The 12369-nt window shown below is 41.4% G+C and overlaps 1 protein-coding gene and 1 pseudogene across 10 annotated transcripts in view; one reads left to right on the forward strand and one right to left on the reverse strand.

Annotated features, from left to right (window-relative positions):
* Positions 1 to 12369, reverse strand: part of Immt (inner membrane mitochondrial protein) — a 50062-nt gene that overhangs the window by 9524 nt on the left and 28169 nt on the right. For all 10 annotated transcript variants that reach the window (XM_026787976.1, XM_013352852.2, XM_005364754.3 and 7 more), the window contains 4 exons: positions 7774 to 7910; positions 3683 to 3786; positions 2065 to 2200; positions 1093 to 1222 (listed from right to left, as the gene is read on the reverse strand). In XM_026787976.1, coding sequence (XP_026643777.1) covers positions 1093 to 1222; positions 2065 to 2200; positions 3683 to 3786; positions 7774 to 7910 — 507 coding nt within the window. The remainder of the gene's footprint in view (positions 1 to 1092; positions 1223 to 2064; positions 2201 to 3682; positions 3787 to 7773; positions 7911 to 12369) is intronic.
* On the forward strand, positions 5266 to 5385 carry LOC113458024 (annotated as a pseudogene).

A 12369-nucleotide genomic window follows, 5' to 3' on the forward strand; every position in this document is an offset into this window, starting at 1 on the left:
GCTCACAGATTATTAGAGATGGGTTGATTGGGATATCAGAATTAGCCAGTAAGGGCTAGAGCTAAAGGGCCAAGCAGTGTTTAAATGAATACAGTGTCCGTGTAATTATTTCGGGTAAAGCTAGCTGGGTGGCGGAACACAGCACACAGCCCTTATTACTACACCTCAATGCACTTTTCTGAGTTTTCTTCAGCAAATTCACAGGAGCTAAAATGCTGGGGTAGGAGTATAAACATCTTCAAGTTCGCTACACTATATACATCACAGTCCAACAAACAAGTTGTTAAACAACTGGTCCCTAGAATCTTCCTATTCATGTCATGTTCCTGGTACACACAATAGGTGGCCCCTATCAGTTCACCCTCAGATAACTGTGGAACCTTAATTTTATGTTTTTGAGACAAGGTCTCATTATGTAGCCCAGGATGTCTTGGAACTTAATATGTAGACCAGACTGACTTCAAACCAGACTGGATCCTTGTTCCTCTGCCTCCCAAGTATTGGGACTGAAGGTATGCACTATCACAGCTGGCAACTGTGACCACCTTTTAACTAATTAGGGCATCAACCGCTCCTCAATTTCATAATCTCAGAAGAATGAATTTTCCAGCTAGGAACAGCAGTGAACGCCTGTAATCCCCAGCACTAGAGAGGCTGAAACTGGTGAGTAACAAAGCTTGAGAAGAGTCAGGAGAAGTTGGGGTTGCTAATAGAATTTTCAGCTGTGCCTTATTAATCCAATCCAAAGATTTTTAAGTATAAAATGATTTGATTAAGTATATATACATTACATATCTTAACAAAGTTAATTACTCTAACTCACTAAAATTTTTAATTTTTGAGTAGCAAATTAGAACTGAATCTTGAATCATACAGAATTAAACACTAGCTGAGGTACTGCTCACCATGATGAAAACTATAGGAGTAATGCCAATGTTCTACTTGCTACAGCAGCAACAAAGATAAACAATACCCTATATACTAAGTGCACTTCCAGAAGCATTGAGATTGGAAGTCTGGACTTGAAGCAGGTTTGTATTAGTTGATTAGCTGCTGAAATCCAGAAAGAAAATGGATATTAGTTGTACTTACTCATCCCTTTCCATCCAGGAGTTATGTCGGGAGTAATACTGTCCAGTTCTTTTCTAAAGTCATCTCTTGCTTGGACTACAAGTTCATGATACTGAGACACCACTTTAGCCTCGGACTGAGCAGCCTGGACCTAAGCAGATACAAGAAGTCTCTGACTAAATGGAACAAAAAGTACCATCTACACTCTAAGAAACCAATCTGACTAGAGGGTACAAACAAAACACAGAAATCTAAAGATCAGAAAATAGAAATTAAACCTGTCTTCTTTTTTAGGTTTTGTGTGTGTGTGTGTGGTTTTTTGGAGACGGAGTTTCTTTATATAACAGTGCTAGCTTTCCTGCGCTATAGAACAGGCTGTCCTCGAACTCACAGAGATCCGCCTACCTGCATCCCAAGTGCTGGGATTAAAGGCATCCACCACCATGCCTGGCTTTCTTTACATTTTTTATTTCTTTTGTGAAAGCGTGTGTTTTGCCTGTGTATATGTGAGTTTTCATGTGTCACAGGATGTGAACAGAAGCCAGTGGACACCTTGTGGGAACCAGTTCTCTCCTTCCACTAATAGAACCCCAGAAATCCAGTTAAGATCACTGTTCTTGTAGGCAAGTGCTCTTCTATTGCTACTAACCCTCCCACACAAACTTTAGAAGCAGTTAGCACTAGTATTTTTCTTTTTACAATAAATATATTTACAATGAAAAATTTAGATAGTAGGAATCTTATTTTCTTGACTTCTTAGAAATGCTTTAATAGATATTTTAAAATACAAAATATTGCCAGGCAGTGGTGGAGCACGCATTTAATCCCAGCACTCGGGAGGCAGAGGCAGGCGGATCTCTGTGAGTTCTAGGCCAGCCTGGTCTACTGGTCTACAAGAGCTAGTGCCAGGACAGGCTCCAAAGCTACAGAGAAACCCTGTCTCGAAAAACTAAAATATATATATATAATATTATGAACACTTCCGAAACATACCTTTTTGACCACATTATCCAGATCAACTATCATGTTGTGAAGTCTCCCCTCTGCAGCAGTTATCAGAGGCTTCGCCCCAGCAACCTCTCTTTTCTTTGCATCTTCAATTACACTTTTCATCTTCTCTAACTCTTCTCTGAGGCAAAAAGGAAAAAAATAGGGCTCAGTATAATTCTTATCATCTTTATAGAGTTTTGATATATATATGACAGGAATAGCCAGTTGGGTAGTGTTGGCACACACCTTTAATCCCAGGACTCGGGAGGCAGAGGCAGGCCGATCTCTGTGAGTTCGAGGCCAGCCTGGTCTACAAGAGCTAGTTCCAGGACAGGAACCAAAGCTACAGAGAAACCCTGTCTCGAAAAAAAAAAAAAAAAAAGACACGAATAGCCTAAGGCCATGCGTGAGATTCAGGTTTTAGAACAGACCTATATCAGTTTTGGTGCTTTACCTTACTTGTATTGGTTAGCTTTTTGTCAACTTGCCCCAAGCTGCAATCATCTAAGACAGATCCTCAATTGAGAACAGGTCCCCATCAGACTGGTCTGTAGGCAAGCCTGGGAAGCATATTTTAGATTGATGATTGCTGTGAAGAGCCCAGCTAACTGTTGGTAGGTACCATCCCTAGGGGCAGGTGGTCCTGGTAGATATAAGAAACTAGACAGAGCAAGCCATGGGGAACAAGCTATAATAAGCAAAGTTCCTCTATGGCCTCTGCTTCAGTTCCTGCCTCCAACCAAGTTCCTGCCCTGACTTCCTTCAGTGATGGACTGTTGATTGGGATGTGTGAGACAAATAAGCCCTTTCCTCCCCAAGGAGGTCACGGTCTTTATCATAGCAAGAGAAACCAAACTAAGATGCTAGCTTTAGCCAGTTTGTAGGAAGAAAGGTCAAGGTAGCACATCGCTCAATAAATTAACTACTTTAGTAGTTCTGGCAAGTTGTTATTATAAATATTCTCAATTCTGATAAAACTGTACTGATCATCCCATTAATATCTAGAAATTATCCAGGTAATGGTGGCACATACCTTTAATCCCAGCACTCGGGAGGCAGAGGCAGGTTGGTCTACAGAGTATGTTCCAGGACAACCAGAGCTACATACAGAGAAACCTTGTTTCAGAAAACAAAAAGAAAAAAAGAATCTAGAAATTAGAATAGAACAATGGTAACTGAGTAGACACAATTTCTAAGCAGCAATCCAATGCAAATCTGACTTTTATGTATTTTTATGTGCACTGGTGTTCTGTCTACATGTATGTCTGCGTGAGGGTGTCAGAACCCCTGAAACTGAAGTTACAGTCTTGAGCTGCCATGAGGGTGCTGGAAATTGAACTCAGGTCCTCTGGAAGAGCAGCCAGTGCTCTGAACCACTAAGCCATGTCTCCAGCCCCCAACAAACCTGACTTTTAAACAAACTATTTTAGTTTAATTGTGCTTCATAAATTTATTCTTCTAAATCTTCCTGTTCCTGGAGGCAGTTCAGAGCATACACTGGTGGAGAAGTAAGGGAATGGTTTCTCTGCCTCTTCATTTATACAGATCACACAGAGAAAGCCCAGTCCAAAGGAAGCCACCAGGAGGCTCTAATTACTTGTTAAAGTCCATGAGTAATTACTTGGCTTTGAGAAGGGCATCAGCAGCTTCATCAACTGCCTTTCTTCGTTCCTTCAATGCACCCTCCACTGTCCGCCACTGGGCTGACTTCTTCTCACCTGCAATCTAAACAAAATTTTTAGTTATATAAGAATAACGAATTCCTTTCCCTAGGATTATATGCAGAATTCTGTGCCATTAAATTCCAAGAAAAAAATTATAGTCAGTGTTTCTCCAGAAGAAGAATTCATTATCTCACAGGGTTAGGAATTTTTGCTGTTTGTTTTATAAGACAAGATTTCTCTGTGTAGTTCTGATTTCGTGGAACTTGATCTGCAGACCAGGCTGGCCTCAAAGTCATAGAAATCCACCTGCCTCTGCCTCCTAGGTGCTTGGATAAAAGGTATGCACCATCACTCCCTGACTGGGTTAGGAATTTTTTTTTAATGTGTTTATTATTAGATTTTCAAAACAGCCAGGCCTGGTGGTACATGCCTTTAATCTCAACACTCAAGGACTCGAGACAGATGGATCTCTGTGAATTCCAGCCAGGCATTGTAGGATAGGGCAACACAGTTGACTTCAGGAGTTTCCTTCAGCAGCAATTCTGCACATTACACTTCCAGACATCTAATACTGTCTCTGTTTTAAGGGCACATCAATTACCAGTGGAGAATTTAAAAATAGTCTTGACGAAGAGATAACTTTTACTGCATTAGACCAGTGTGACAGTCTAATAAAATTAGTCTTGGAATAAAAATTTTAACCCTTAAATTGAAATTCCAAAAGATTACAAAAGAATTCCTTTCAACACACTGATAAAATATTTAATATTATAAAAAATAGAAACTGACACCTAGTGATAAGACTAATAAACCCCTTCAATTTAACACTGATATCATAAACATTTCAAATGATATCCAAGTACTACAATTAAATATAGAAAGCTGAACCTTGCCTCTTACTACTGAACTCTTCATAAAGATACAAACATGAATGACAAAGATGTATCTTTCTGAAGGCAATCCAGGTTTACAGAGGCCTAGAAAGAAGAGCCCTGTAAGTGCAATTGTTTCCCAACACTATGAAAAAATAATTCCAGACCTGATGGTGGTGGCGTACGCCTTTAATCTCATCACTTGAATAGCAGAGGCAGGCAGACCTCTAAGCTCTAGGCCAGCCTGGTCTACAAATCGAGTTCCAGGACAGCCAGGGCTGTCACACAGAGAAACCCTGTCTCTAAATAATAAATGAAACAAAAAACAAAAGAGAATGAAAGAAAGAAAAATTAATTCAGGACCATCCGGATGGTTCAACAGAAAAGAGGTTTGCACACAAACATGACAACCTGAGTTTTATCCCTGAAATCCATATAAATAAGCTGGAGGCAGGGGCATGCATCTGTAATGCCAGCATCCCGACACCGAGGTAGGAGACAGAAGCAGAGGAATCACCAGAAAGCTAATGGGCCACTAGCCAATACTACACAATGTGGCAGAAACTAGAGACACTGCCTCATCAAAGCAAAAGGAACTGACTCCTTAAAGTTGTCTTCCGACCTCAATACATGCACCATGACATGAACACACGCATACTCATATACTCATCTATCGCCATACCGCCCTGAATGCACCCCATCTCATCTGATCTCGGAAGCTAAGCAGGGTCGCGCCTGGTTAGTACTTGGGATGGGAGACTGCCTGGGAATACCAGGTGCTATAGGCTGATCAGTGCGGCTGTTATACTCTCTGAACTTCAGGCAAGCTTTTTTTTTTTATTAAGATACAAATAAAATATCACTACAGTATAAACTCTAGTTCCAAGGCTTCTGACACCCTCACATAGGCATACACAAACCAGCAAGCATAAAATAAAAATAAATTTAATAAAATTTATGAATGAATGAATAAAACAACTGAACCACATCCTGCTGTAGCTGGGATCTGTGTTGATGTCCATAGTCCAAGTTACCACCAAAGGCCAGACGGATGTCAGTGTCTGTGCTATTGCTGGGGGACATACTGATGTAAGCAGTCTCTGCTGCCACCTGAGGTCATGGTGAAGTACAGGCAGTATCTCACTGCCACCAAAGGCCATGTCTGGGTCCGAGGCCCTATGGCAGTCAGGGTTTGTGTTGATGTCTGTGATGTGAGGTACCACCAAAGGTCATGCGAAGTCCACAGTGGGCACTGCTACCTGAAGTCATGTAGATGCTCACAGCCCATGCAGCTGCCAGGGGCCATCATGATCTGAGTGGCCCGAGCTGCTATCAAGGGCCCTGCCTGGGTCTGTGGTCTTATTACAGCTGGGTCTCTGTTGATGCTCACGGCCTATGTCAGCACCAAAGGTCATGCAGGTGTCTACGGTCTGGGCTGCAGCCAGAAGTCATGTAGATATCCATAGACTGTATTTGTCACCAGGAGTCATATTGATGTGGCTGACCTGAGGTCACGTTGATGTTCGTGGTTCCAGCAGCCTATGAGGGTCATGTCAGGCTCTACGGTTCTACTGAAGCAGGAGGCCATGGTCATGGTTTGTGCTTTTGCTAGAAACAGAGTGGCAGTCCATGGACCATGCTTCCCACTGACTATGAAGTGCAAGGAGACTACTTTTGCCATATTGATAAGTGCGCCTCTGAAAGGCCTCTGTAACACAACCCCACACACACACACAAAAGAAGTAACAGCCTAGATAGGAAGTCAAAGAGACTTTGAACTCTGAACAGTAATTCTCCACAAATGGTGGCTGCTGGTAGAGGTGTGGGATGGGAGGAACTCAGTTCTATATAAGGGACAGGCCACTAGAATCTGACCATGTTCCAGCAAATACGCAGATAACACAGAGGACCGTCTTTCTTTTTTTATACTTCTTTTTGCTGTTGTTATTTGTTTAGTTTTTAAGACAGGGTTTCCAGGCAACTATAGAGCCAGTCCTAGAACTCACTCTGTAGACCTGGCTGGCCTTCAACTCACAGAGATCCACCTGCCTCTGGCTCCCGAGTGCTGGGATTAAAGGCATGCGCCAGCACCACCATCTGTTTTGTTTCTTTTTTAACTTCTTTTGAAAGTGTCTACGGTATAGAGAAAATTTTAGTATTATTTCTTAAAATTTCATATCATTCTAAAATATTTAGAAATTTAAAGTTTAGTTACAGAAATGCTTGGCTGGAAATGGTAGTGCACGTCTTTAAGTTCAGCATATGGGAGGCAAGGCAGGCACATCTTTGAGTTCTAGGGTAGCCTGGTCTAGTTAGTTCCAGGACAGTCAGAGCTACACAGAGAAACCCCTCTGCCCAAAAAATTAATTAATTAATGAATAAACGGTAAAAAAAACACATTGAAGGACTATTAAGAAGAGCAAATGTAAACTCTCTCAAGCGAGGTGAGGCTGTATCCACCTAGCAATCTTAGCACTTTCCAAGTACAGACAGAAGCATCCTGTGTTCAAGCATATCCTTGGCTACAGTGAGTTCAACACCAGCCTGTAATAATAATAAAATTATTTTATTGAAAACACTGCTTAAAAGTTGGAAACTACATTTTAACATTTGGTGAAGATATTACTAACAGTTATCGTGTATCAGCTACACAATGAATTCAGTATCAGCCTGAATAACAAGACCCTGTCTCAAAAAACAAAACCACCGAGTTCTCACACTGTAACAGTTTTATGGTTCATGTAAAACATATTTGAAGGTTTTTCTCAATTTTGTTTGCTTGTTTGTTTTGAGACAAAGTCTCACTATGAAGCACTGACTAGCCTGGAACCTGCCATGTAAATCAGGCTGGTCTCAAACCCAAAAGATTTGCCTACCTCTGTCTTCCTTGTGCTGAGATTAAAGATGTGCACCAACAGTCTCCAGCTGTTTTGTATTTTGAAGACAATTACTGTAGCTAAACATACACCTCTTATATCCCTACTCAGGAGGCTCAGACAAGAGTGCACTGCAAGAATGAGGCCAGGCTGGCCCTTAATGAACTGCAGGTTAGACTGGGACCCTAATTTAAAAATACACAAGGAAAAAGAGTTATTGACTGTCTTTACTCTGTGAGAAAGCCTGTATCGGACAGAAACAATTGGTCTATTACACAGATCAACCCCTCTGTGGCGCACCTCAGAACTGTCCATGGCTGTTTTCAGTACGTTGGAGTGTGCATTGACAGCCTGAACTGCAGCATTCTGGGCTGTAATAGCCTGCAGAGTAACAGATGCAGTCTGGCTCAGAGCATCTTCTAAACTCTTGGCCAAAGCTGAAAAGAGAAACAACAGTTAAAAACAAATCCTCCTTGCAAAAGACTAAACTCTCTTATCCTAAGTCTTCCGGTGCTTCTCAAAAACACACCAAACAGGGCTGGAGAGATGGCTCAGCGGTTAAGAGCATTGCCTGCTCTTCCAAAGGTCCTGAGTTCAATTCCCAGCAACCACATGGTGGCTCACAACCATCTGTATGGGGTCTGGTGCCCTCTTCTGGCCTGCAGACATACATGCATAAAGAAAATATTGTACATATAATAAATAAATAAATATTTTTAAAAAAACCACACCAAATAAAATAAGCTATACATGGGACCCAATTTCAGGAAAGCATAATTCTCTTCAAAGTACAGGGGCTGTGGTGGGAACATAGTGAGAGAAATGGCTCGGAGCACTGCTGTATTTGCAGAGGATCAGGCTTTAGTTCTTAGTGCTCACATGGCAGTTCAAAGCTACCTGTAACTTGACATCTGGCCTCCATAGGTACCAGGCACATTCATGGTACACATACACACATGCAGAAAAACATTCACACAGACAAAAACAACCAATAAATCATAAAAAGTAAATATGGATGGCCGATCTGTTTGAGTTTACTATATTATTTTCACTTTTATAAAGCTTGAATTTTCTAAAATAAAAGGCGTTTCAGGGGAAAGATATCTTAGAAAGGCTAATATAATCAATAGATAAAGGTTTAGAATATTCTGAAGGGAATACATACACATACCATAATCATTAACTATTTCATTTCATAAAAATTGCAGACTCACCAGAAAAAAAAATGCCTATTTTCTACTTCTCAACAAAATATACAAAGAATTCAAAAAATTGGACACCAAAAGATCACATAATCCAATAAAAAAAATGGAGTACAGACCTAAACAGAGAACTCTCAACAGAGGAATCTAAAATGGCTGAAAGACACTTAAGGAAATGTTCAATATCCTTAGTCATCAGAGAAATGCAAATCAAAACAACTGAGATTCCATCTTGCACCTGTAAGAATGGCCAAGATCAAAAACACTGATGACAACTTATGCTGGAGAGGTTGTAGGGAAAAGGAAACACTTCTGCACTGTTGGTGGGAATGCAAGCTGGTACAACCCCTTTGGATATCAGTGTGGCCATTTCTCAGAAAAATTAGGAAACAACCTTCCTCAAGACCCAGTAATACCACTCTTGGGTATATATCCAAAAAATGCTCAATCATGCCACAAGGACATGTGCTCAACTATGTTCATAGCAGCATTGTTTGTCATAGCCAGAACCTGGAAACAACCTAAATGCCCCTCGATCAAAGAATGAATAAGGAAAATGTGGCACATTTACACAATGGAGTACTACACAGCAGAAAAAACTAACGACAGCTTGAATTTTGCAGGAAAATGGATGGAGGTAGAAAACATCATTTTGAGTGAGGTAACCCAGACACAGGAAGACAATTATCACATGTATTCACTCATAGGTGGTTTTTAAACATAAAGCAAAGAAAGCCAGCCTACAAACCACAATCCCAGAGAACTTAGACAACAATGCGGACACTAAGAGAGACTTACATAGATCTAATCTACATGGGAAGTAGAAAGTAGAAAAAGACAAGCTCTCCTGAGTAAATTGAGAGCATGGGGACCTTGGGGGAGGGTTGAAGAGGGGAGGGGAAAGACAGAGAGGGGAGCAGAGAAAAATGTAGAGCTCAATAAATATCATGAAAAAAAAAGAAAGAGGAAAACCCCTAGTACTTGTCCAGGATACAAGAAGATACCAGACCAAGGAGAAAGGAAACAAACAAGAAAACATGACAACAAAAAAGTAAAAGAAAAGCTGTGGCCGGGCGGTGGTGGTGCACGCCTTTAATCCCAGCACTCGGGAGGCAGAGGCAGGCGGATCTCTGTGAGTTCGAGACCAGCCTGGTCTACAGAGCTAGTTCCAGGACAGGCTCCAAAACCACAGAGAAACCCTGTCTCGAAAGAAAGAAAAGCTGTGTGTGGTGGTCCTTAATCCCTGCACTCAGGAGTCAGCGGCAGGAAGACCACCACACATTACACAGCAAACCTTATCTCAAGCAAGGCTGATGAGAAGGCTCAACAGGTAAAGCAAGCCTAACAAAGTGAGTTCAATCCCTGAAACACATATGGTGCAAGGAGAAAACTGACTCCCACAGGGTCTCTGATCTCCACATATACATGCCAAGGTACTTCTGCCCCCAGACACATATAAACATAAATAAATAAGATTTTAAGGCAGACCTCGTCTAAAACAAAGAAACAAAATTAAACAAACAACAACATAATAACAAAAACCAAAGGGAGGCTTGGAATGGACAGTTTCTCCACAAAAGCACACATGAAGTCAACAGCAATATTGGCTATATTAAAAACTGTCATTCATCTCTCTCCTTTTTTTTTTATTCTGTGAGAATCCGGAGGAGACATAGTGTGCAAGTGTACACAGGTAAGTGAAAAAGGCAATAGTGAGAAAATACCAAGAAACTCAGATCAAACTGCAGCTTAATCTAAAGAGCAAGGTATCAAGAGACCAAGAGGGAAGTGAAGAAAAAGAGGTACTTGGATCTTTTTTTTTTTTTTTTTGGTTTTTCAAGACAGCGTTTTTCTGTGGTTTTGGAGCCTGTCCTGGAACTAGCTCTTGTAGACCAGGCTGGTCTCGAACTCACAGAGATCCGCCTGCCTCTGCCTCCCGAGTGCTGGGATTAAAGGCGTGCGCCACCACCACCCGGCAGAGGTACTTGGATCTTGGGAGTTTTTTTGAGACAGGGTTTCTCTGTGTAGCCCTGGCTGTCCTGGAACTCACTCTATAGACCAGGCTGATCTTGAACTCACAAAGATCCACCTGACTCAGTGTCTTGAGTGCTAGGATTAAAGTGTGTGCTACCGTCACCAGGTTCAATGCTACTTTCTTTAGATATCTATCTACTATGCTCTAATCCTTGATTTTAAAAAAAGTGTACATGCATACATAGTTCTAAGGCTTAAAGGAAAATTAAGGAGCAAAGCCACGATGCTAAACCTTTTCAGTTTGTCTAAACCAAACCATGAGAATTTAAACCCACCCCAAAGAGAACAGCCACAGCAGAATATTCTGCATCTCCGATGGATAACTTAAGTCAAAGCACCATATGATAAAGGGACAGAAAGAAAAGTGAGGAGAAAATATGAATTCAACATATACTCTTATATTCTAGATGACTGGGGCAGAAAAACTGTGAGGTCAAGGCCATTCTGGACTACACAATAAAGTCAAAATCAGTTTGAGCTACTTATGGAAAAAAGTATCAAAGAGACAGACGAGAAGAGGGGGAAGAAATATGACCATTATGAAAAACTGGGAAAATATAAAAACATTTCACTGGGAATTTGTTCATTTCAATTATCTCTAACAAGGCCAAGAATGAAACAGAACACACACAGTTAAAACAGCAAAAGAGCCGGGCAGTGGTGGCGCACGCCTTTAATCCCAGCACTCAGGAGGCAGAGGCAGGTGGATCTCTATATGAGTTTTAGCCAGTCTGGTCTACAAAGCAATTTCCAGAACTGGCTCCATAGCTACTGAGAAACCCTGTTTTGAAAACAAAACAAAACAAAAAACAAACAAACAAAAAAAACAGCAAAAGAATCACTCAAGTCCAGCGCTTACACAGATGCCCTACTCCTAAGGCTCCTTCTTCCATATCTATTCTCTCTCACAATGGCAACTCCTCAGAACAGGGCAGAACCAACAAGGGGTCAAGGAAACAAAGCCAGGTTTAGCAGCAGAGAAAAGAAGTGATGTCGCCGAAGAGAAAATTCACAAAGTTGCAGGAGAATTTGAAAGTCACTTTCTGTTCAGTGAGAACCCTTTTACATCCCTTACTTCCAAAGTCACTAACACACAACAGTGCAGTGAGTGACAGTCTGCACCTCCTGAAAACAGGGGCATCTATTACCATTTTTTAAACTATCAAAAATCTAACAGGGGGCTGGGGAGATGGCTCAGTGGGTAAAATGCTCGCTGCTCAAACATGAGGATTCAAGTTCAGATCCCCACCAGCTATGTAAAAGCTGTGCACTGCAGCAAGTGCATCTGTAACCACAGTGCTGGGGTGAACAGTCAGGCAGACCTAGGAGGCCCAATGACCAGTCAGTCTCACCCAGCGGTTCTTAACCTTCCTAATGCTGCAACCTCTTAATACAGTTCCTCATGTTGTGGTGACTCCCAACTATAACATTTTTTTTTCGCTGCTACTTCATAACTATAATTTTGCTACTATTCTGAATCATAATGTAAATATCTGATAGACAGATGGTCTTAGGTGATCCCCAAAGGGGTCATAACCCACAGGATGAGACCTAGCTGAAACAACAAGTTGAAGGGTCAATGAGAGAGATCTTGTCTCAAAAAAATTAGGTGGAGGGCTGGAGAGATGGCTCAGAGGTTAAGAGCACTGGCTGCTCTTCC

The sequence above is a fragment of the Microtus ochrogaster genome (assembly GCF_000317375.1).
Source record: "Microtus ochrogaster isolate Prairie Vole_2 chromosome 14 unlocalized genomic scaffold, MicOch1.0 chr14_random_3, whole genome shotgun sequence".
Classification (NCBI taxonomy): Eukaryota; Metazoa; Chordata; class Mammalia; order Rodentia; family Cricetidae; genus Microtus; species Microtus ochrogaster.